Source organism: Peromyscus californicus, unplaced genomic scaffold (genome assembly GCF_007827085.1).
Source record: "Peromyscus californicus insignis strain IS unplaced genomic scaffold, ASM782708v3 Scaffold_24__1_contigs__length_46423439, whole genome shotgun sequence".
NCBI classification, from domain to species: domain Eukaryota; kingdom Metazoa; phylum Chordata; class Mammalia; order Rodentia; family Cricetidae; genus Peromyscus; species Peromyscus californicus.
The window spans coordinates 24,420,098-24,444,120 of NW_026294535.1; the positions used below are offsets into that span (position 1 = coordinate 24,420,098).

Sequence of the window (24,023 nt, forward strand, 5' to 3'; positions counted from 1 at the left end):
TCCGAGAGAGAGAGAAGGAATGAGGGCTAGAGCAACCATAGGAAAAAGCCCTGATCCCAGAAAGAAAAAACTCTCAACTATAGGACATTGCTATATCCGTGGTGAGTTCTGTGGACAGGGTACCAGGTTCTAAGACGTTTTCTCTAGCAATGATATAGATGCAAAAAGCTTCCCAATTTTAAGAGAAATATGCAAATAGTTATTTCACACACACACACACACACACACACACACATTTGGACTGGGATAATTTTTGATGGAAAGTGAAAGAGTAAAACTTGCAGGGATTGGAAATGTTTCCTTCTATAAAGCATAACTAGTAATGCACAAACTATTTATGCAAGGAAGTTTTCAACTCTGGTTCTTACTTGGAGAATATGGTTTAAATGGTTTATTAAGGCTGAATCAGAAAGTCTAGGTTGTTCCGGCAAACTTAGGCAATTATTCGTAACGGGAAGCATGCATTGCCTGTTTCCTTTGTGGGAGCCATTGTAGTTTTCACATTGACGTGATTTCTCATGGAAATTTCAATCCGTTGAGGTAGGTTCAGTTACCAGTTTCACTCTACACTGAGTCATAACAGGGAAAAACGCATGTGAATATCTACACAAACGTTCAAAGCACAAGAATCAAGCCCAGGCAACCTCATTTTATAGAACAAGCTTTCACTCATTCTGCGGGGGGGAAAAAAAAAAACCTCTCTCCTAGGCAGATTTTCTTTTTTATGGTACTGGAAGTAGCCTGGGGAGAAAGACCAATTAAAGACCAAGATAAGAAAGCATGGTACCAGTGAAAAACTGAAGGAAGATTCAGTATAAGTCACAAAGGGGAGATTGGCAGGCATTGAAGGGGAGGGAAAAGAAAAGGCCAAGGTAGAGGCAGAAGGAATCGTACTGTGTCATATCTAGACAGTCACATCTCAAACTGATGGAGCTAAAATAGTTCTCTGGACAATGACCTGAAAATAAAGTTTCCCTTCAATGACAGAAAAGATCTGTCCACATTGAGAAAAATATGAAAGGAGGTATTAGCATCCCATGGTCTATAACTTCCTGGGCAAATAATGAGCTTCATTTTTCAGAGATGCAAATACAAAAACACTCATCATGCAGGTTTTGCCATTTTAATATATTACCCCCCAAAGACAGCTATTTCAGAGGAAGATTATTAACAAATAATTTATCATACTCATAAATTTTGGTAGTACTGATTCACTCATGAGATAACCACAGTAAGCGAGTTATAATAGAACCAGACAATCTGCCAATGTGTTTGTCTGTTTTTCTATATCTTTTCCCAACTATTTGTCTATCTACATAGTAATATTACATAAGGAAAATAGGAGAATGTAAACAAATTCCTCATTTGGGGACCATTTGGGGACCAAAAGTAAATAACTCTACTCTGAAAATTGTTAGTAAAATTTAGGTATGGCATATCAAAATACAAATGAATTGTGATAGGTAAATATCTTATTCAAGAGCTTGCTCTGCTTGGCAGTGTATTACAGCTACCTTTAATTCCACTCATTAAAAAAAAAAATGTGGGCATAGTCACTGAACCACCATGCACTTTTAACAATGGGGGATATAAAAGCCAATGAGGCTGGACTCACGTCCTGGAGAGAAGAGCACAACAGAGATCAAGCTTGCTTACCCACGGTAGAATCTTGCACATAATAGCGGCCTTATTCAAGGGATCAGGATGGTTGGGCTGAAAGAACTGGGAATAGGCTATTCCAAAAGGAAAGGAAGGCATCGACCACAGAAACTGGAAAGAATGGTTACATCCTGTTAGGATAGACAGAAGAAATAGAATCTGATATTACTAGGAAAACATGTCACAGTAGCCAGTGAAGAGTTATTACAAGAACGTGAGCTCTGGGTTAACTGAATAAATGTTTCTGGTTTAAGGAATTTGATCGGATAGTGATTTATAAAACGAATTACAGTGGAAAAGTAAGAAGACACTGAGAACGCAATTAGTATAGTTAAATATTTATTTGCTATTAGATGGTCTTATGAGAATGTTTTTATGTTTTAATAACTTACACTGATCTTAATCTATAACTATCTGTTGGGCAGTGGTGGTACATACCTTTTATCTCAGCACTCAAGAGGCAGAGGTAGGTGGATTTCTGTGAGTTCTAGGGCAGCCTGGTCTACAAAGCTAGTTCCAGGAAAGGGAGAGAGAGAAGGAGAGAGAGACAGAGAGAGAGAGAGAGAGAGAGAGAGAGAGAGAGAGAGAGAGAGAGAGAGAGAGATTAATGAGTAGCCAAAGTATACACAGCTAACAAGTAGAAAATCTGGGAGGCATTCGTTCACTTAGTCACGTTTTCCTGCATGTACAACGTGTGCCTGAGCTGCTATCCTGACGACTTCTCACCATTTACACTGTCACATCCCTCAGCTGAATCACTGTCATTCTTTGTTTGAGCGCTGCCACAGTTATTTAACAATTTAACTCACAGTTCTGGCCTGTCTCAAGTCTATTATCCTGCCGGTAGCCGGAATGACCTTTCTAATGTACACATTAACTGACCTTTCTAATGTACACATTAACTGACCTTTCTAATGTACACATCATGCTATTGGCCTGTGCTTGCAGCTTCTGACTGCTTCTCCTTGCACTCAGAGTACATTATTTACAGCAGCCCCAGGCTTATGACCTCGATTTACTCTTGACTGTCTCTCTATTTTCATCCATCTCACCCCATTTCTCCAGATAATCCAGCCTTGATGGTCTCTCTTACCTTCTTTTGTTGCCCAACCATCTAATCCCATTCCTCTCACTGGAAATACATTTATGTTTCTTCTCCTTGAGATGATTTTGACTCCCATTTCAATATAATATTGTTGGTAAAATTATGTCTCTTCAAGGAGAACTTCCTAAGGACTAGAGGCAAGGCAGTGAGTGTCCCCTGACACTAATTACTTTGCCACACGATTGATTCCTTCAGATTGTTTTGTTTATCTGTGTTTCTTAGAAAAGGTCTGTGTAGGCCAGGCTGACCTGGAAACCATTCACTAGTTAGCCCAGGCATGCCTCCAACTACTACCTCACGTTCCAAAATGCTAAGAACATAGGAATGTGTCACCATGCCTGGTTGGTTGTTTAATGTGTCATTATATTAATGTTTCCTTCTCATTGAAACCTATGATCTCTGAGATTAGGGACTCAATTAACTGTATTCTGTATGCTGGAAAGAGACTGTAGCACACTGGGATCTAAAAAAGACAGAGGATTCATCGCCTAGCCAACTTTCTTAGCCATGGGTGGTACAACATATCTGCCCCCAAGCCCACAGAGAAGGCAAAATCACTTCATGAGCCACTCAAATCAATTAAATGTTAAAGAAGGAAGTGGGGAAGATTGTATAATACTATGACACCTATAAAAAGAAATAGTACATACATTTATGCCTTGACACCAAGGAACAAGAAAAAAAAATGACTGGGACTCACTCCATATTTATCAGATGTGGTATAATGCGGTCCATGATCTTTTGTATAAAAATGAAGTAAATTAAAATTAAAATAAAATAAGAGATGGATATGGGACAGAGGGGAAGGGATGAGAAGTAAGGAAGGGGGAGAAAGGAAACAGGGAAGGGAAGGGAGAGCACAGGCAGACAATCTATCTCAAAGTCCAAGTGCAGTGACTTGATGCCAAAAGGGGGGAGGGGGAGTTTAGTGTCCAGTATAGAGGAGCTAAAGCTCACAAATGTTAGAAATGAGGCTTGAGTCCCCTCTTGATACGTGTTCAAGTTGTCCACAGATGTGATTGTTGAAGTGAGATATAAGATTTAAAGAGAGGGCAGTGGTGTTTCCATTTGGATGAGGTCCCTTGTTCAACAACACCAAAAATCAAAATTGCAAAAAAATCATAACTCATTATTTAGTTTAGATGAGGTATTAGAAATCATGAATGGGAAGTACCCTGGTTTTATTTACATTTCACAGATACTCTTTTTTAATCTTTAGATTTATTCATTTATTTTAATTATGTATGTGGCCAGGGCGTTATATACACATGAGTGGAGTGCGGATGCCTGCAGTGACCAGAGGTGTCAGATCCTCTGGAGCTAGAGATAGAGAATTTGGTGACCCACCTGACATTGTTGCTGGAAACTGAACTCAGGTGTCTGCAAGAACAGAACATGATCTGGACAGATGGGCCATTTTCCCAGCCCCAACTCTTGATCTTTATACCAGAAAATTTTGCATTTCCATGGTATCCAACCTTTGTTCTTGTTTTAAAGATCAGCCTTGGCAGTATAGGCTTCCCTGGGCCTCTCTATATGCAAACATGCAAATTACACATTCCTGGATGCTCACCACAGGTTGCACCTTATTAACATGTCACACCTCATTACAGGAATCTGTCCCTGATGACAAGAGTCCCAGGCCCTTGAAGGATATAATTACATGCCTTACTGTGAGGAGAATGCAACTCTTAAAAGTACAGAAAGACTGGGAGTTATGTGTATTCAAAACAAGATCCCTCTGTAATTAGTCCATTTCTTTTTTGAGTTTCCTGACAGGTAACAGACAAGTTTGTGCCTGTTAGCTCCTTGTGAAGAAAGTTCAGCTAATGCCCTTGGAAGCCTACTCTAATTCTAGGAACTAAAATTCATGTTCATACCTGCCTTGGCATGCAAGGGATCCTTGAGGAAAAGATGATTAAGCATTAAGTTCTCGGGATAGGAAAGGAAAACAAAAATTATATGCAGTCCTGAATAGAAAGGCAGTCGTTTGCAAAGCCAAGTTCTTCTGGATGAAATGGCTACACATTCATTCTGGAATTGAGGCTTGCTATTTAAAAGGCTGAGTTCCAGCTAAGAGAAGAAAGCACTCTGAAATACATACTTCTCATATGTGAGCTGGTCAAGCATCATCAATGCTGGGTGCTTCCAAAAAAACTTTTGTTTTGTTTTGCTTGATTGTTTCATTTGGATCTCAGATATTGAAACCAAGGCCTTGCAAATGCAAGGCAAGTGCTCTACCACTGAATTGTAACCAGAGCCTCTGATTTATTGAGCCAGTCTCATGTGACTTGGGCTCATAAATTCATTAACTTCCTCTTTCTGACTCTCAAGTGCTTTTTTTTTTCGTTTTAAAGACATGCATATACTAACACTGTTTTTTTTTTTTTGTAACTGATTTGTCTCTGTCTTTATTAACATCGCAGGTCACTATTTTTCTGTCACTGAAAATTTCTCAGAGGGTGGTGGCACATGCCTTTAATCTTAGCATGTGGGAGGCAGAGGAAGGTGAATCTCTGAGTTCAAGGCCAGTCTGCTCTACAGAGACAGTTAAAGGACAGCCAGGGCTACACACAATACCCTTTCTCAAGAAACAAAATTAATAATAATAATAATATTTGCCAACAGATCATCATATATTAAATTCATTCATTTCTATTACAATACTACGCATGTTACCTTTGCAACATTGATTTCCTCACAAGTCTCCATGTCCACGTATTTGTTTGCACATAACTGATTCTTCCCTTGGCTTATGATTAAGGAAGTCGGGCATTACTCTCATGTAGCATAAGTCCACACATAGACTCAGCCAGTCACCTCTACGGTCTCAAATTCATGGCATTAAGGTTATTGCTTGGGATTCAACCCTAGCAATCCGATGTCAGTGGCCGAATCAGGTTCCTTTGTCCAGTTCTTTGAGTTATCTTACTGAAGCTATTATGTTATGAGAGTTGTGATTTAAGTAAAACCAGAACGTTCTTAGGGACCAGATTGCTACATAAGTTCCCACACAATCATGTCATTATTTCTATTCATAAAGAGAATAGAACTACTCAGCACACTGGATAGCATCATAACTAGGTTTTCTGCAGTGATCCTAAACTAAATCAAGTTCTTGGAATCAATTAGAACCAATAGTATTATGAGGGGGAAAAGAAGTCAAAGTGAGACGAGACACAATACATTTTTGCACTATTTCGGACATAGAAGTTTAAACGTGGTCCTTGTACTATAAAAAATAAATAAGTAAAATTAAAACATAGAACACAATTGACTGAAGACTCACTAAATCAAATGGTGTCTGGCACACAGTTCAACATTTGCAGTGAGGCATGCTGGCATAGACTTTTACTCCTTTTATTGTAGAGGTGGAAACCAGAGAATTGCTACAAATTAAAGGCTAGCCTAGACTCCATAGCAAATTCCAAGTAGTCATGGTTACACAGGAAAACCCTATTTCCAACAAAATAAAACAAAACAATAAGACCGTAAAAATAGATATGTAGTAAAATAAGAAAAAAAAATTGCTTCCGTTGGTTCGGCAGCTCATTCCGACAATCTGAGCTCTTGCAAGGTAGAGCCAGGGGGACTGCCACAATCTGAGGCTAGCCTGAATTTCAGAGTGAGTTAGTTATAGACCAGCCTGGTCTACAGAGTGTGACTCTCTCTCTCTCTCTCTCTCTCTCTCTCTCTCTCTCTCTCTCTCTCAAAATAAAACAAAACAAAACAACACTTGGTAAGACAAAACAAAAATAAACTAAACACATAGGGGGAGGGCTGCAGATATGACTGAGTAAGAGCACTTGTGTAGCAACACAAGGACCTGAGTTTTATGCCCAGCACCAAAACACTCATGTAAACAAGAGTGCACATGCATGCATATGCATAATCACACACACACACACACACACACACACACACACACACACACACACACACAGTGTATATACACATATAACATTCACAACTGTTTTAAGAGCATATTTTTCTATGAATGGCTTTTTGTCAATATAAAATGTATCCATAAACAACAGAGTGTGTGGAAATACTGGTCCTCTTGACTTTATAACCTGTATGGAGAACACGGAGTTCAATGCTGTGAAGGAGAGCTACAGAAAACAGTGGGCTTAGAAACGGCCTAAGGAGACTGGAAAAGAGAAGGCAAGAGATGGAATGGAATATTACTAGGTGAAGTGTGAGAATGGAGTAAGAATGAAGTCAGAGAATTAGATCTACGTAGCTGTACAGGCCATGTGATGGGAGAGAAGTGATGCATGGTCAAATGCAAGTTTTAACAGGATTCCCCCCATTTCAGGTTCCAATTAGTTCTTTATTAGGGAATCGGTGAGGAGTGAAGCATTCTAATCTTTAAAAATGTTTTCTATCACTCATATTTTTTACTTCCTAAAGTAACAGGATCTTTTCAGGCTGTTGTCATTTCTTTCTCACTTACTAAATGAATAAAGATGTTTAGAAACACATGTGTGTTTCTGCCCACGCAATGTCACTCAGACGGAGTACCTGTACACCTCTCAATACTGAATAGGATGTCACAACTATGATAATTCAGTCCTCTTGAGGACTCCTCTAAATTTTCTCACACACACTCCATAGTAAGTCGATCCCTGCATGTGTTCTTAGCATGATTTCCTGGTACACTTCCTGTTTGCTATTCAAAGCCACCTCAACATCTACAAAACCGTCACCATCCTCTCCATTGTCAGCAAGCAAAACAGTGATGATTAAGCAAAACTGTTAGGATCAGGATACGCATCCATTTGTGGAAGCGTCTGTTTGTGTGTCAAATGCATTTGGACAGTTTCATGCATTTGCAGTGTCTAACATGGGATCTTCTGAAAACCACATTCAGGTGTCTACCTAAGTCACTGAGCATAAGGCTCAGGTTGGGGGCATGTGCACAATACAGAATTGTTGGACATTTGATACCTTGTCCCACTTCTATAAATACATCTGTCAGGGTGAGACTAAGTTTCTGGAGACAGACTTTCAGTGGATTGTCACTGGGAAGCCCAAGGGAACGGGGTGATGAGATAGAGACTTACACCTGAGAATGTTTGTGCTTTCCACTGTGAATTTGAAGCCTCTGTGTCCCTGTACACATTCCCAGCTGCTGAACAGTTTATGTGCAGAACGTACCTTTACTGTCTCCTCAATTCAAACAGCAGTTAACTTAGGTCTTTTAAGTTACTATAACTTCAGTTTTTTCTTTGCCCCTTACTAGGTTGTCATGTATTTTTTTTATACTGTCTATTGAAAAATACAAAACCTCTTGTATCCAAAGGCATTCTCTTACATATTTTAATATATGAATCTTCCATACTAAGTAAGTAATTTATTTGTAATGGGTAATAACCACATGCTTTGTTTGGGAGTTCGTATATGACATCCATGATATATTTGTTAGCATGAAAGACATACATTAGGAATAAAGCAATTATTATACTACGCTTTTATTGTTTGCATATAAGATTATGCATACAGAGGTACAGAAATATATTTCTCACTATATCCCTGAATGGATATATATAATAGTTTGAGATTGCATACAATTTGATTCCACTATTTCAGTAATAAATTATTATTTTGAACATGAATTTTGAATGAAAAAAAAAAGAAAGAAGGAAAGGAAAAGACAAGATTGCGCCTGGGATTGGAGGAGGAGAAAGTTTATTGTAAACATATGAGACAACATAGTCAGGGGCACGGATATCTGGGAGAGTCCAGAGTGGACATGACCAAGGCTGAGCTGAGCCATGTGGGAGAGGGGGAGGGGAAGAAGGGAGAGAGGAAAACCAGATGCAGCAGCCAGGAGGCCAAAGGTACAAGAAGTGCATGAGTGACCAAAATGTCTAGATTATATAGGGAATAACATCTGGGGGGAGGGCAGCCCAGTCCCTGGGCTGGAGAGTTCAGGGTAGAGGGTGTGGTTATGCCATGATCCACACCCAGTAACAGGTAGGGACTGAGGGATACCTGGAGAACCTAGTGGCCAGGTCCAGCTTTGATATTTTAAATAAGCACCTCAACTGTTTGTCCTGGGTTTGGAACTTAACTGATGTCAATTCTAAACTCTTAGGAGGTAATGCAGTCATACATATGTGTGTAGCCCTACATATGATGTGCTGCTATCAGAAAAGCATTATTTTTACTAATGTCTTAGCTTTTCATTAATAAATAATAGTGATTATGAATTAAAATCTGTTGAATTATGCACTTTACACTGTTTCCTAGTGAAGGAAACCAACTGATATTGGTGTAGTCTTCAAATGTGACATGGTTTTCAGCTGTCTTTGAGAAGTCAAAAGATTGGAGAGTGGATAAAGCAATAGAACAGCTACAGGAGCATGTGTGTGGGAGTTCAGAAGCTTGTAAGATTTCAGAATAGTCAGGTCAGTTATAAGACTTTAACTATAAACAGTAGATGGCAGGGTCTTTGCTTTACAGTGTTTGTTCTTGGCTTAAGAACATGCTTTATCTCCTGATTGCCACAAACCTCAGACCTCCCCAGCTTCTCTTCTTGGCTTGGTGTACCCTTCACCACTATTCACTTTTATCTTAATAAACATTCCATGGAAAACAGTGTATGCTGTATTTCAAACATGTATCAGCAAAAGTTTGAGGCAAGGGTTTTGTATAGTCAAAGGATCAAATTCATTAGTTTTTTTGTTCAGATCTTAAAAACAATCAAGGCCAGGGACTAACTTCTAAAATAGAATGTTGTTCATGTTCAAAGTAAACATCATGACAACAGGTCTAAAAACACCAAATGTGTCTTGTGTTTTAACATACAAGCTTTGCCCCTGTCATTAAGAGAGTAAAGGTGTTGGAGAAGGGCATATTCAAAAGTCAGATTTAGATCACAGAATGTATAATTGCATATGAATATGTGAGCTGTTCTCTTGCTAAATGGAAGCAATATTGGCTGATAATGCAGCTCAACTTAGTTGATTAACAAGTGTTCAAATCTTGGCGAATAAATGTTGGAGAAAATTATTTTTAAATATTAATGTTTCACTCAATGAAATCAAAGGGGGATTTCCATATGTGTCTCAAAGGAAGAAGGAATCCTGTCATTCTGTGTCACCCCTCATTAAACACTTTCAAGGGCTTACTGGTGGTTTAAAATCAACCACAAGCATCTCCTTCCATATTACCTAACAAGTGCTCTTTGCTGTACTTCAGGCATGAACTCCTTGAAGAAGCTCGTAGAAAAGGATTACCTTTTGCCCAGTGGGACGGACCCACTGTGGTCGCTTGGCTGGAGGTAAGCAAAGCAAGCCAAAGACTTGGCTTCAGTCAATCATTGCTAATTTGATTATTTGGAGGCAGATAAAGCCCGATTTCTGAAATCAAAGCTTCCCTGTATCATATCAGTTCTCATAAAGGAAACACATACATACATGTCTATGGACTTATGATGATGGAGATAGCACAGATTCTTTCTTGCAGTGGGACAGAACAGAACATGCAATTGTGTAACCAGAAGTGTCCTCACATCCTGTCCTCTTCATGTTCTGTCCTTATTCATAGGAGGATAAATAATTACTGCCATGCTTTGGAGGTTTTGAGGAACTATCATCTCCTGTCCATCAGCCCTCATCAATAAGAAAGAAAAAATAATTAAAAACAAATTTTTTACTCACTGAAGTAAATGCTGATGAGCTGTCTGAAATTTTCTTCCTTTGTGAATAATTAATTTCCTAAAATGGCTATGGACTGGTTCGGTTTCAACTGTTGTGAATAAACAAAAGGCTGAGACCTATGTTTCCTCCTTTGTCTAAATCACATAAGAATTCAGGTTACTTTATGATTATTAAGTTGATTGATTAATCAATTGATTAAATTTAGTTAGATATAACAAGAACAGCATTCAGTGTTTCCTCTACAATACAATGCTGTAGAAAATAAAGTAATATTTGACAGGATGAAGGAAAATACTCTGACAGTGATGGAAAGGCATATTTGACCCCAGGTTGGCTCCATGTTACAAACCAGTAGCACTGACTGACCTTTGCTTTCACTTCTCCTACATGATCCAGTTGCAGCCCCTAGGATAGTTGATGTCAGGGGAAAGTATTGAGGATTTTCTTGCCTGCCCAAGACAGTAATATACATTGAAACAATTAAGGTTTATAAAGTAACTTAACTTTATCTTTATATCATATTCAGATTCAAGTAAATATCAGGTGAAGAAAAAAAATTAAAGCTTATTTTGCTTTAAAAATATTCACTTAGACAGGTAGATATAAAAGCATGCTTTTTGGGTTAGTTTCCTTTTTTGGACTGACTGAAATCAGCCTGTGTTTTGCTTTTGTTATATTCTTTCAAAGTAATTAATTACTGAAGTTACCTCTTCAAACCTGTCTTTTAAATTACTATGTCAAAAAATAACCCTTTGAGTACTAGAGGAAAGGTTTAAAAAAATCACATCTCAACAATGACAGGGATTCTTTGTTCCGATGTCATTCAAATTCCAATAGAATGAGCTATGGTTTGACAGAGAGTTGGTTGCTATTTTGACAAAGGATGAAGAAATCCTTCAGATTAAAAAAACAAAAACAAAAACAAAAAACAGATTTACTAACACTAAAGTCCTGGGAAATGACAGCCAGTGAAGCCAGAGCTAATCAAACATATCTTGGATGCTGAAATTGCTCCTCATGTATTTCCTAATGTGACTCAAATCACAAAATGGAATAAACAAGATGAACAAGCATGCTGAGACCATGAATGGGAACCCTTAACTTTTACCTCCTTTCCTCCTCCGGGTGTGCAAAGCCTGTAAAGAATCCAGTGTGGGAGGCAGTCTGCTCCTTCCCACATCATTTATCCACCTCAAAAACTCTTCAGTGTCTAATCACAGACGACGCTTGTAACAATGGATTGGCAACATTTGTGTAATGTTAACCAGAGTGGAAATTCAAACATCTTAGATGGTGGCTAGGAAATCATTAGGGGTGAGTGAAGGTATGTAGATGCGGAGTTATCTTAAAGAGTTTTAGTTTATGCACCAAGAGAGACGGCCAATCATCGGTAACCTCTAGTGTCCTCATCAATATAAGCCTAATCTTAATGTTCTTCCCTTTCTGGAACTCAGCATGAACCATACAATAACTACTATATCTTTATATCGTGTGTTTGATTTTAGCCACAACCCAAGCCACACTGATTCAGATTTGATATTCTGTTTCTTGTCTCTTTCCCATTATAGACATTATGTTGTAGGATACATAGAAAGAAACATGTCTGTATCAATTATCTACTTTTGAATAACAAGTTATTCCAAGCAAGGATGTATTATATCACTAGTTTTGTGGTTCAAATGTAAGTTCTTGAGTGGAAAATTTGGTTTGGCTAAGGTTCATGCTTTGTTGAAAATCACAAGGCTAGCAATGGTGGACCTGTCTCAATCTATAAGAGATAAACTATCTCTTTGTTCAGAATTCAAAAGGAGAATTATAATATACTATTTAAATAAAGACCATTTAAGCCACTTACTCATTGGAACTTATGGATCAGTTCTTGTCATTTTACACAAGAAGAAATTTGCTACCTATCCCTAATAATTGATACCAGTGTAGCTCTAAAACCATAATATCTCAATCTCAATTTAATTACTAACTGTTGTTTGGAACATATACTCAACATCTTTATATATCTATCTCTCTAGCCAATATTGGTAACATTTATCTCATGGAGTTGTAAACGACAGATTTATATGTGCAAAATAAATCTCGACTATCTAGAGGACCTAAAAAGACACTAAAATGATATATTAGTTAGCTTTCCTGTTGGTGTGAAAAAAAAAACGAATAAAAGCAACTGAAAGAAGGAAGGATTTCTTTGGGCTCCCATTTTGAATATGCAGTCATTTATAGAAAGGAAGGCAGGAAGGCTAGAAGGGACGCAAGTATGGCAGAAGGATTGTAAAGCTGCTGGTCCAGTGCACCATCAATCAGGAAGACAATGCTAATGTTCAGCTTGCTTGTGGGTCTTTATTATTCTGAAACTGCCACTTACTGGTTGTTCTACCTACAAACTGGTTGTTTTGCTTAGTTACACCTTTCTGGAAATTTCTTCACAGACATGCCCAGATGTATGCTTCACAGGAGAGCCTAAAATCCCGTCAAGTTGTAATGAAGATTCAACCATGGCAGATAATCACTAAGATTATTCTAACCTCTATATTTTTTTTTCCAACCCAACAGCTCTGGTTGGGAATGCCTGCTTGGTACGTGGCAGCCTGCAGAGCCAATGTGAAAAGCGGAGCCATCATGTCGGCTCTGTCGGACACGGAAATCCAAAGGGAGATTGGAATCAGCAACCCTCTGCATCGTTTAAAGCTCAGACTAGCTATCCAGGAGATGGTGTCCCTCACAAGTCCTTCAGCTCCTCCTACATCTCGCACTGTGAGTCAATGCGCACCCCTCTATCCCTGCGGCTGACCTCATAGTGACCTAAGCTCACAAAGCATATTTCAGTGTCTGCATGAGTGTCAGTGTCACCTTAAAGAGATGCGACTTGCTCTTCATTAACTGTGCTGCTACTTTGAATAGGTTTTTTTTTTAATCCAGGAGCTCTAATTCCTATCAGACTCAAGAGCTGCCACCAAGATGGACTTCAGAGCTAGCATGTAAATGCAAGTTTAAATTTTCGTCCCAAGCTGAAAGATCCCAAAGCTTACTGAATTTCATAAACTCCTTTTTTTTAATTTAATTTAATTTTGTTTTTAGTGAAATCTAACATCTTCTTGGAATTATCCCAAAGCATTACAGGTTTCTGAAGATGTACTGGTTAATTTATTACTTATAAAAAATTTCATGTTAAAAATTGTGCATGATTTGATATTTTATAAATACAAATTGGAATGTTCCTCTTAAATTTTGCACCCATTTACAATCCCTTTAATAATTGTATCCATAAACTAGCATTATGAAATAACAGAATAAAAAGTGCACTCAATATCATCAAGAAATATTCTCAAATGATATTTTGTCTCACTATTTAGTAAGTTTTTGATGATAAATGTATAATTTCTTGTGTTAACTAGATTTCTCCAGCCCCACATCTTACACAACATAGCAAAATACGAGAAAATAAAATAAATTGGTGTAGAAAAGTGGTATTGCTCTATTGCAGCTTTCGGGCACAAAACTGACGTCAATGTATTTCTAAGATGGCCTTAGGTTACCTTAAAAAATTTTATTTGAGTCTGCTATATTTACTACCACCCCCAAGTATACTAGATTCTAAAGGCAGAAACACATGGTAAGATTTCAAAGAGGTGCATATTTCTTGTATAATTACATTTTAGTTACTTCCTCAATGCAGTGTAAGAAATATGTATGTAATTTCTACTTACAATATTATTTTAAGTAGATAAGCATGTACTCTGTTAATATATTCCAGCTAGAGGTAATTTAGAATATACTTACAGTAATATTTGAGGCCATTAAAATTCTTATTATTGTAAACCAAATTCAGCTCTGAAGGCTTTTATGAGTATTTACAACTGAGAAAATAGCATTGTAACTGGCTTATGGAGAGTTCTCTTCTCCCAGAAGTAAATCCAGTATGAAGAAACATTTTACATATTCAAATCCTGCACAAATCAGTCCAGTCAGACTTCCAACTTCCAGGTTTAAAGAACAGGATATACTATCTCATTTCGTTAAGTTGCAAAAGCAAATCCCTTCCTTAGTAGAAACATGTTTTGAAAAAAAGCACATTTTCCCCTAAGATGTTTACCCTGAAGCAAGTTAAATTACAGATTAAAGATAAAACTACACGGAGTTGTTTCAAAAGCAGACAAAAATGAGGACTGCTGAAGATACTCAGAATTTAGCTGCAGTTGGCCTCAAAAGCTTATCGTGTTATTGTTGTCCCTAGAACATTCTTCCAACTTCAGGATCACAAGACCTCCCCAATACACCTCTCACTTATTGATCTCTGAAAAGCTTTCTGATAAAAGCCCTACAATCTGGGTTTCTTTCCTACCATGAATTAACATTTCGTATACATTTAAACATCTTTTTTTAAACGATCTCTTTTCTTGGCTCATCTTAGACGAGACTAAACAAGGATAATGCCAATGGTTGCCCAAGGCCTTAAAACTGTCATCGGGTACATTGTAATTATTCTAAATATTCACCTAAAACATAAACATTGCAGGGCTGAGAAATGTTTCAATGGATAATGTTCTTGCCATGTGACGTGGGGAAAAGGGATTTAGATCTGCAGACCCAGGTTAAAAAAAAAACAGAACTCGGTGAGTTTTTTGGCATACTTTTAAGCCCTGTACTGGGAGGCAAAGATGGGAAATGGAGGAGGGAGCCCAGCTGAACCTCTAAGTTCGTAGTTCAGCAAGAAACCCTGCCTCAATAAAGTGCAACACCATCAAGGTGGACACCTAAGCCCAAATTCTGGCTTCTACATATATATATATATATATATATATATATATATATATATATATATATACACACACACACACACTTAGATATATATATACACATCCATATCATTGACACAAGAGCATGTACACACATATGCATGTGCACACACACACACAAACACACACAAACACACGCACACACACACTCACACACACAGTCATTATAGAACATGTTTCCCAGTTATACAGATGATATAAACTATACATAGCTCTGAATTCTGCCCCCCAGAAAAATACAGTAAGGAAGGCACGTTGAATAGTGAGTTCAGTATGAGCTGAAATTGTTTAATTCCTACGTGTGAGACAGAAGCAGAGTATAAAAAAAGAAATCTTTTTTTATATTATTTTTTCTATTTTATAATTTAATTTAATTTTACATATCAGCCACGAATTCCCCTGTCCTCCCTCCTCCCATCCCCCCCCCCCGCCTTCCCCCCAGCCCACCCCCCATTCCCAATTCCTCCAGGGCAAGGACTCCCCTGGGGATTCAGCTCAGCCTGGTAGAGTCAGTTCAGGCAGGTCCAGTCCCCTCCTCCCTTTACCCAGGCTGAGCAAAGTGTCCCTGCATAGGCCCCAGGCTCCAAACAGCCAGCTCATATACTAAGGCACTGCCTGGGGGCATCCCAAACAGTTCAAGCTAATCAACTGTCTCACTTATCTAGAGGGCCTGATCCAGTTGGGGGCTCCTCAACTATTGGTTCATAGTTCATGTGTTTCCACTAGTGTGGCTATTTGTTGAGACCATGATTGGAAAAAGCACAGAGAAAAAAAAAAGAATCTTTTTTTATTAATTTTTCATTAACTTTTTAATGGGGATTTGTTTGTCTTTTTCCTTATTCTAGTACACAGTACTTTGTGATTTCCTTTCAAAATTAGTAATATAGCATAAATATATTCCTCAAGTATTAAAATATAAATTTAATCTTTCCGTCTCTTCTTTATAGAGATAATATAATTTATATAAACATCACTACCAAAATATTTAATAATTCCAGTATGTGCAAAATAGGTACATGGACATACATTATTGCATAAAATGTGTTTATAGCCACATTGTATATGGACAATTTATTTTCTTAACATATTAAATGTCAAACCATGTTGCCATTCCCCCTGTCTTAGCCACTAATTATCTCACTGCTTGTATTTAAATTTTTTAAACTACTCGTAAACTTAATGGTTTAATCTATTCTAGTAGCTGTCTGGGCATTCCTGAAAATTTTCAGTGTTTCCATTGAATTAAAGGGATAGTTGCCTTTTTACTAATGATTTAAAGCTCTTTAGTCATAGAGCCTATATGCATTAAGCAATATACTGATGCAAAATGCATATAACAAGTAGAGTTGTGCCTCTTAAAGTTACTCTACTGCATTTAATTTCTTCCTTGTACTCCATCTTCACAGAACCATTTGCTCATTTATATTTCAAATGCCATTTGCTTTGCAAAACAAAATTTTCACATAAAATTCTGTTCAAAAATATACCAGGGGCTGGAGAGTCAGTAATCCAAATCACTGATCTGTGGATCACCTGCACACATACATGTGTCCACAAACAACCACAACTTTAAGATCACTCCAGAAGATTTAAATAGTAAATTTTAAGTTACTTTACTTTGTAATTCACCTATAAAATGAACAATACTTCAAAGTGACAGAGTTAATAACAAAATGTATTTTGAGCAAATATGAATAGTCTGAGGTCTGGACAGTTGATTTCTTATAATGTTGACAGTCGGAAAACTATTTCCCCTGATTAACTTTTGTGAGTTATACTTTGAGTTCATGTAATATTTATTTTCCTGCCATAGTTTCTTCCTGAATGATATAATTAGGTACGGACTAGAATTCATAACATCCTTTAGGAGTTTTCCTCCTAAGTCTCACTTAATAATACCTTGTAAGTGTTCTACCCAATCTTCACTTAAATGGAGAAAGCGAGCCAAGGAAAACTCAAAGTTTAAGGAAGCTTACATTATCAGTGCCAACCTTGCTTTCCCATGACTTTGAAAATGAATACTTCCTTAAATTTAGCCTCATGGACCAGTTTTATCTCCTCATCCTAGTCTGCTCTTGTGTTATGATTTAATCCAGTATGAAGTATGTACTTTGTTCTTTTTTAGACATGGAGAATTTGATGTTTAAAGACATTTTGCCATCATTCTAGGGCAATTACTGAATAGTGGCAATACAGGAACTCAAACTTCCAGCATAGTAATTTGAAATGCACTTGGGATCTTATTAATCACCTGCTAGATGATGTTGGCCATTGAGACGGATAGTAATTTTTATTTCATGGATCACATCTATTTGAGAATTGAGCATAAACTGCTATGGTAGTAAGCTTCTCAAAGAGCCACAGATTCTTTGACGTTGGTCCTTATTCTTGTCCAAACTACTACTGGTATGTCCTTCAACCTCGCTTTCAAGGCCAAGATTCTTTTGATTGTTCGTAGCCTCCTAGACAAGCTGTTCTGCTCATCTCTGAAGCATTGAACCTCTAACTGACACTCAGATGAGGACTGAGTCCTCTGAAGGTACTGGGAAGAAAGTAAACTGATTGACTAATTTACTTACTGGATGTGAGGATGATTAAACTGAATAAACCCATTAAAACTTCAGCTGTTCTGGAATGGTAGTTCATGTATTTAATCTCAGGACTCAAGAGACAGAGGCAGGTGAGCTCTATGAGTTCAAGATCAGCCAAGAATACTTAGTGAGATATATATAGGTCAGGAGGGACTTCAGAGTGAGCTACTGTCGACAAACAAATGATTACAAACAAACAACCCCAAGCCTCAACTACTGATTACCTGAGTGGACTGTAGAAAAGCTATTTGGTGTTTTGTTTCACAAAATTATATGGCAAAAAAATTTCTGCGAAAGTATGTATCATGGACTGTGGAGATGGTTCAGTGTTGAAGTGTGCTCACTATATAATTATGAGTTTTATGATCCAAGCACTCACATAACAAACCAGGAATCTTGCACATGTTTTAAACTCCTCCAATGGGCACAGAGAAGAGAATCATTAGAGCTTGCTGACATCCAACCTTGCCAAGAATGCTCATGCCTGGTGTTCAGGGAAAGACTGTGCCTCAAAGGAACAGGACAGAAAGAGATAGAGGAAGACACTCAAAACTTTCATCTGACCTTTGAACCCAACTGTACAGACACTGAAAATATGTGCCTACACCATGCTTACACTCACTCTGTCTCATACATACAAGAGATAGTAAAGAAAAGCCCATTTTAAGAAAGTAACTTGTACATTTTACATGAAATGTAACTTCTTAACATGCAACTTCCAAAAGTTTGGCAATCCTGTTTTCACAAATTGCCCTGGAATTATGCTCATTTTGTAAGTGAAGATAATTATACAACCGTAGCTTCTAGAATCTTACCAATCCTGCAGTACTTTGCATACCCCCCAGGGCAGGATTTCAGAAAACCAGTGGAAGAGTCCTGCTCCAATAGAGTTAACACCGGTCAAGGCCATTATGGGGAGAGCAAGATCATCATTATTTGGCGTCAGAATCAATGGGGAATCTGCACAAGTCAGCGTTAGTCAGACTTTCAGTGATATGAGTGGCTCTTGTAAATTTGTTGCATAAGTGTGCAATTTTATTCTATAAAAAAAACTGGCTATACCTAAATTCTGCAGCAGCTAAGTATGAGAATTCTGTGCATATATATGACATTTAGCCCTCTTAACATTTCTGATTTATTTAAAATTAAGAATCTTCACTGTGTAAGTCTTTGTTAGAGAAATGTTTGTGCATATTATATATATAGTATACATGTAAGAATAATATGTATGATTCACTAGTATATAATTTATGTAAGATTTCTCTCATATCAAATAATACTCATTTTATTTTCCATATAATTACTTCTAAATTTATATCAAAATACATTATTCATTACCTATGAGGAAAGTCAAACATGGTATTAGGTGAAGTGTAGAACAACGTTCCATGAGTAGCTTGTGATATTTGGACATTGCCTTTTCTGCTCCTTCTAAAACAAAGAACCAGTAAGTGTTACTATTTGGATAAATTTGCATATGTATTTCCTGGAAAGAAATTGTGAAATTTTATATGGAGTGATATCCAGTGGAAAGAACCTTAAATAATATTATGATTCCTATGTTAATAAGCAGATTTTAAATTCAAATTATCGATTATATAGTATGTAGAGATAATATTAGATTATATGGCTAGAGAAAAAAAGGAGAGACTTCCCAAAAGAATAGTGCATTGTATTTAAAAAAAAGTTTATTTTGTGTTTCTCTGCCATGGCATGGGTGTGATGCTGGGGCAAAGGTCTTAGCTCACAAACACAAGAAAAGCATATTATAACTGTGTCTTCGTTATCCCTCTGATGTTGACAAAAGCAAGTGAAAAGAGAAAGAATTTGCCTTGTCTTACAGTTTCAGAGTGGTACAGTCCATCGTGGTGGGGAAGGCATGGCAGCAGGCAGGGAAACATAGTGGCAGGAACAGGAAGCAGATCAGCTGTGTCCACACTTAGGAAGCACATGTAGACAGAAGTGGACCGCATGGCCTGACCACAGTGACTCAGTTTTCCAATAAAGTTCTACCTCCTAAAGGTTTCATAACCCTTCCTCATCTTTATCACCATTTGGAGACTAATTGTTCAAAGACATGGGCCCATGGAAGACATCTCACATTCAAACTACAACAAATGGTGATATGACTGAATAATAAGGAAATGAATGTTTGGGAATTTGACAGTATTGATGAGGCTGAGAAATAACTTATTTAAATCAATAGTATCTCAAAATAACGTTTCAGGTCTTTTTCTTCTCCAAGAATGCAGGGAATGCATTTTTCAAACACTCTGTGAGGTTTACATCTTCTCTGTAACAGTCAATCTACTGTTTCCCAGTACATTGATGAATAAAAGTATGTGAATGAAATTCCCTTGATAAACAACTCATATATTGAGTCAACCCCTTATAAGAAAAAGAGCAATGCTACATTATTTTATAGTTAGTTTGTCATTTTACAAAATTGAACCTGATGACTACATTCTTTTGGAACATGAAGTTTTTCCAAAGCATTATTTTATTTAATAGCCAAAGAACTAAGAGAATATGAGCATCACAGCATGTCTCTGTCTGATTAGTCCCTTGAGAAACTGAAAAAATGGCTCTAGAGTGTCAACTTGTGATGCATGAGTAGAGCAGGACTGATGTGGTGTGTATGCAATGCTGTTGATTGACAGAGGTGCCTCCTTTCTCTCTACCCTGGTTTCTCCTCCATGGATGACACTGCTTCCTTTGGGCTCCTCACTAGCCTTCAGGCAATGTCTGGGTGACCCATGAAGAAATGGAAAACCTTGCAGCTCCAGCAAAAACGGTTAGTCTTTGTTGAACCCAAACAAAAGTGTTTATACATAAAAAAAGAAAAGACAGGAATTGATATACTATAAACCAAAGAAATGAGGTATACAGTTACACACAGAGATAACTGATGTTTGGATTATATATTTACTTTAGTATATTTGTTTGACACCTGAAAATGAAAGTGTTAGATGTCATGTGCTTCTTATCCTAAGTGTCTATGATCCACTGTTGTAATATGCAAATAGCAATAAATAATTTATTAAAATTTAGGAACACTGGAAATTTTGATAGTACTTCTTAGCACATACCCATAAGAATATATATTAATATATATATATTACTAAATCAAACTTAATCAGTTGTAGAAAAGCTTACATTGAATCATCACTTTTAATGTAATTATGTAGTTTCTTGGGCTATATTATCCCACATGTAGACCTCTAGGAAAAAAAATTGAAGTGTTGTTATATTCATTTGACTTTTAAAAGTACCGTTTAAAATGACTTCAAGGATTCTAATCACCAGCTTTAAAAATGTGATGTTTTTACAGAGTCATTTTTTTATGGAAAGGATCAAAGTTGGACACACCATGTATTTTACCTCTAGCAACTTCATTTTAAAGTACTTTCACCTTAATTCCCATTAAAATTTTTGCTTATCTGTAATGTAATGGTGTAAATGTAGTAATGCAAAGTCACATGCTAATTTGCATTTTTAGTTGCATCCTTCTGTTTTCTTGGTTGGCTGTTTTGGGGTGTTTGCCCCCAAAGCTTTGAGAGAAAGATAGTTATTCACTTCATTAATTTCTGGTCTGTAACCTTTTTTCATTATACATAGGTACATATAATTATGTTTGTACTAAATTTGGAAATTTATATAAAGTCAACAATAGATCAAATTTTTACAGAACTCATAACTCCAGTGTGTTTATGTATATTTAAATGAGAGTTAATTAAAACTCTGTTGTGTGCTCTTTATCTGAGAAATTGAATGAGTGTAAGTATGCGCATGTCTGCTTATGTCATGGTACTTAACATACTATATTACAATTATGCTTCTGGTAGAATTTTTTCAATAGTCACTTGAAATTAATTTATGTTTACCTGCTTTATTAATCACTTCCTGCTGCTAACCCAGAAAGAATCTGAGGAAGGAAGCTGGGCCCAGGTAGGAAACTCATATACTTTAAGACATAGTAAAATATGCAATATAAATTAGGAAACTACTGTAGGTCATAATATTTAAAAACATCACTTATCTCAGCAATTAGACTGCTATATATACTTAAATTAGTATTATATCTAATATTATAGGTGCATAGTTATACACCATGTTTTGTAACTAAGATGATTATCATTTCATAGTATCTACAACAGGGTAATTTTTCTTTCTTCCTCCAAAAATGGATCTATAACTTGAATTTCTCTGATATTACTGTGTAATATATGTAACCAAGGTATATATAATCATACAATTTGAAGCTCTGGGAAAATCTCACAAAGACTTTTGTAAAGCATTGGCCTGTATGATTTCAGGTGTCATGAGCAGCACTGGGGGCTTGGTGCAAGAATGACAGACGTCAGCACAGCAGGTGTAAGATGAGGATAATCCCAATTATTAAATTGATCACAGGAGACAGAAATTTATATTAAATAATATAGTGCACATTTTTTTCAGCATTTCTACAGGTTGGACAACTGAGAGAATAAATTTAGAAAGTAAATAAAATTTGGTGCCTTTATAAGGATCTATATTTAAGCATGCTGTAGCATAGGTTACAGTCAATTTTAACACACTGAAACAAATTTCATAATTCTTAAAAAAAGAACATCCAAATTCTTGCTATATTTACATAGTATAATTAGAACTGTGAATTCACAGTACAACTATTCACTAAGTAGATTACTCTCTAAAATCAATATCCTTTAAATGATTAATAATATACTTCCTTTAAATTTTCTCAAAAATGAATGATCTTTTTGTAGAAATTGAGTTTAGTACTGGTAGTTGATATGACTTTTTATTTTACCTGTTTGAACACCATGTGGGAAGATCGGTTCTTACTTTTCAAAAAAAGAGTTAGCTTATCTGTCTTAGTTTTTGATCAAGGCTGCTTTACACACATAGATTGACTGATTTCTGGTCAAGGATTCCTCTAGGAACCTAATGGAATGATCAATATACTCTCTTCCCCATAGTATAATGTCAGCATGCTGTCTTTCACTCTCCCTGTTTTTCCTTTATTTGTTTACTAAGGTTTCTGTTTCACATCAGGGTTTGCTATGACACAAGGACAATAGCTATAGAATCATTGATGGAGGGAAGTGGTGTAGTACTTTAAGAATAAAGGAAGTAAAGAATTCTACCAGTATAGAAATGGAATCTTTAGGTTTCAAATGCATACCATACCTCTAGCTATATGTTGATTTTTTTACTAACCAGACACATATTTGGACAAAATTTATTGTTTTAAAATACACAGTGAAGTTACTTATTTTTACAGGCAAATGTTCTAACAAATTATGCAGAGTTTGTTTTGTGCTAGAGTAAATAAAAATACATTCAGGCTAAATGTTATCTCTTTTTTTGTTGACATATGTATCATAGTGATGAATTTTCAGTTATCATAATTGCTAATATCCTCCATTTACCATCTCATTTTATTGGTTAAGAAACTTGACTGCTATAAAACAATTCCAGTGTCCGGTCTTTCTACAGACCCTGGCTTATGGAGATATGAACCACGAGTGGATTGGAAATGAATGGCTGCCCAGCCTGGGGCTGCCTCAGTACAGAAGTTACTTTATGGAATGCTTGGTTGACGCACGGATGTTAGACCACCTCACCAAAAAAGATCTTCGTGTCCATTTAAAAATGGTGGATAGTTTCCATCGGTAGGTTTTCAGAAAAGAACGGTGAAAGTGAAACCATAATCAATATGCAGCTAACAAAAGAAAATAGGACAGTAGAAAGAGAAGGCTTCTCAGTCTGAAGGTCTGTGTCATCTACATGCAACAAATGCTCAGGCAAAGATTGAAGGGTTTGCTAATGGAGAGCTATGTTTATGTTACACGCAAAGGTACATACACAAGTTGTTCTCATAGTGAGCACTTTGGCTTTTTCTTGATTGGATTTTTTATAATTATTTTTTAGGTGTATATTAGAGGATTACCTATGAGGTAGAGAGATGGCTTAGTGGTTAAGAGCACTTGTTGCTCCCACAGAAGACTCAGCTTCAATTCCTAGCATCCATATGGTGGGTCACAACCATCATTAAGTCCAGTCTGCACTGATCTGATGCCCTCGTCTGATTGTCAGGGGTATCAAGCATGCACATGGTGCACACATATGCATGGTAGCAAAACACTCACACATAAAAGAAAATGAAAAAAAAAACACTAAGAACAAAACA

At 36.8% G+C, this 24,023-nt stretch overlaps 1 protein-coding gene across 20 annotated transcripts in view; it reads left to right on the top strand.

Annotated features, from left to right (window-relative positions):
- Window positions 1-24,023, top strand: part of Ppfia2 (PTPRF interacting protein alpha 2) — a 461,179-nt gene that overhangs the window by 417,702 nt on the left and 19,454 nt on the right. For 11 of the 20 annotated variants that reach the window (XM_052753255.1, XM_052753257.1, XM_052753263.1 and 8 more), the window contains 5 exons: window positions 9,971-10,052; window positions 12,997-13,197; window positions 20,562-20,624; window positions 21,749-21,778; window positions 23,312-23,505. In XM_052753255.1, coding sequence (XP_052609215.1) covers window positions 9,971-10,052; window positions 12,997-13,197; window positions 20,562-20,624; window positions 21,749-21,778; window positions 23,312-23,505 — 570 coding nt within the window. The remainder of the gene's footprint in view (window positions 1-9,970; window positions 10,053-12,996; window positions 13,198-20,561; window positions 20,625-21,748; window positions 21,779-23,311; window positions 23,506-24,023) is intronic. The other 9 variants (XM_052753256.1, XM_052753259.1, XM_052753264.1 and 6 more) reach the window with 2 other exon arrangements.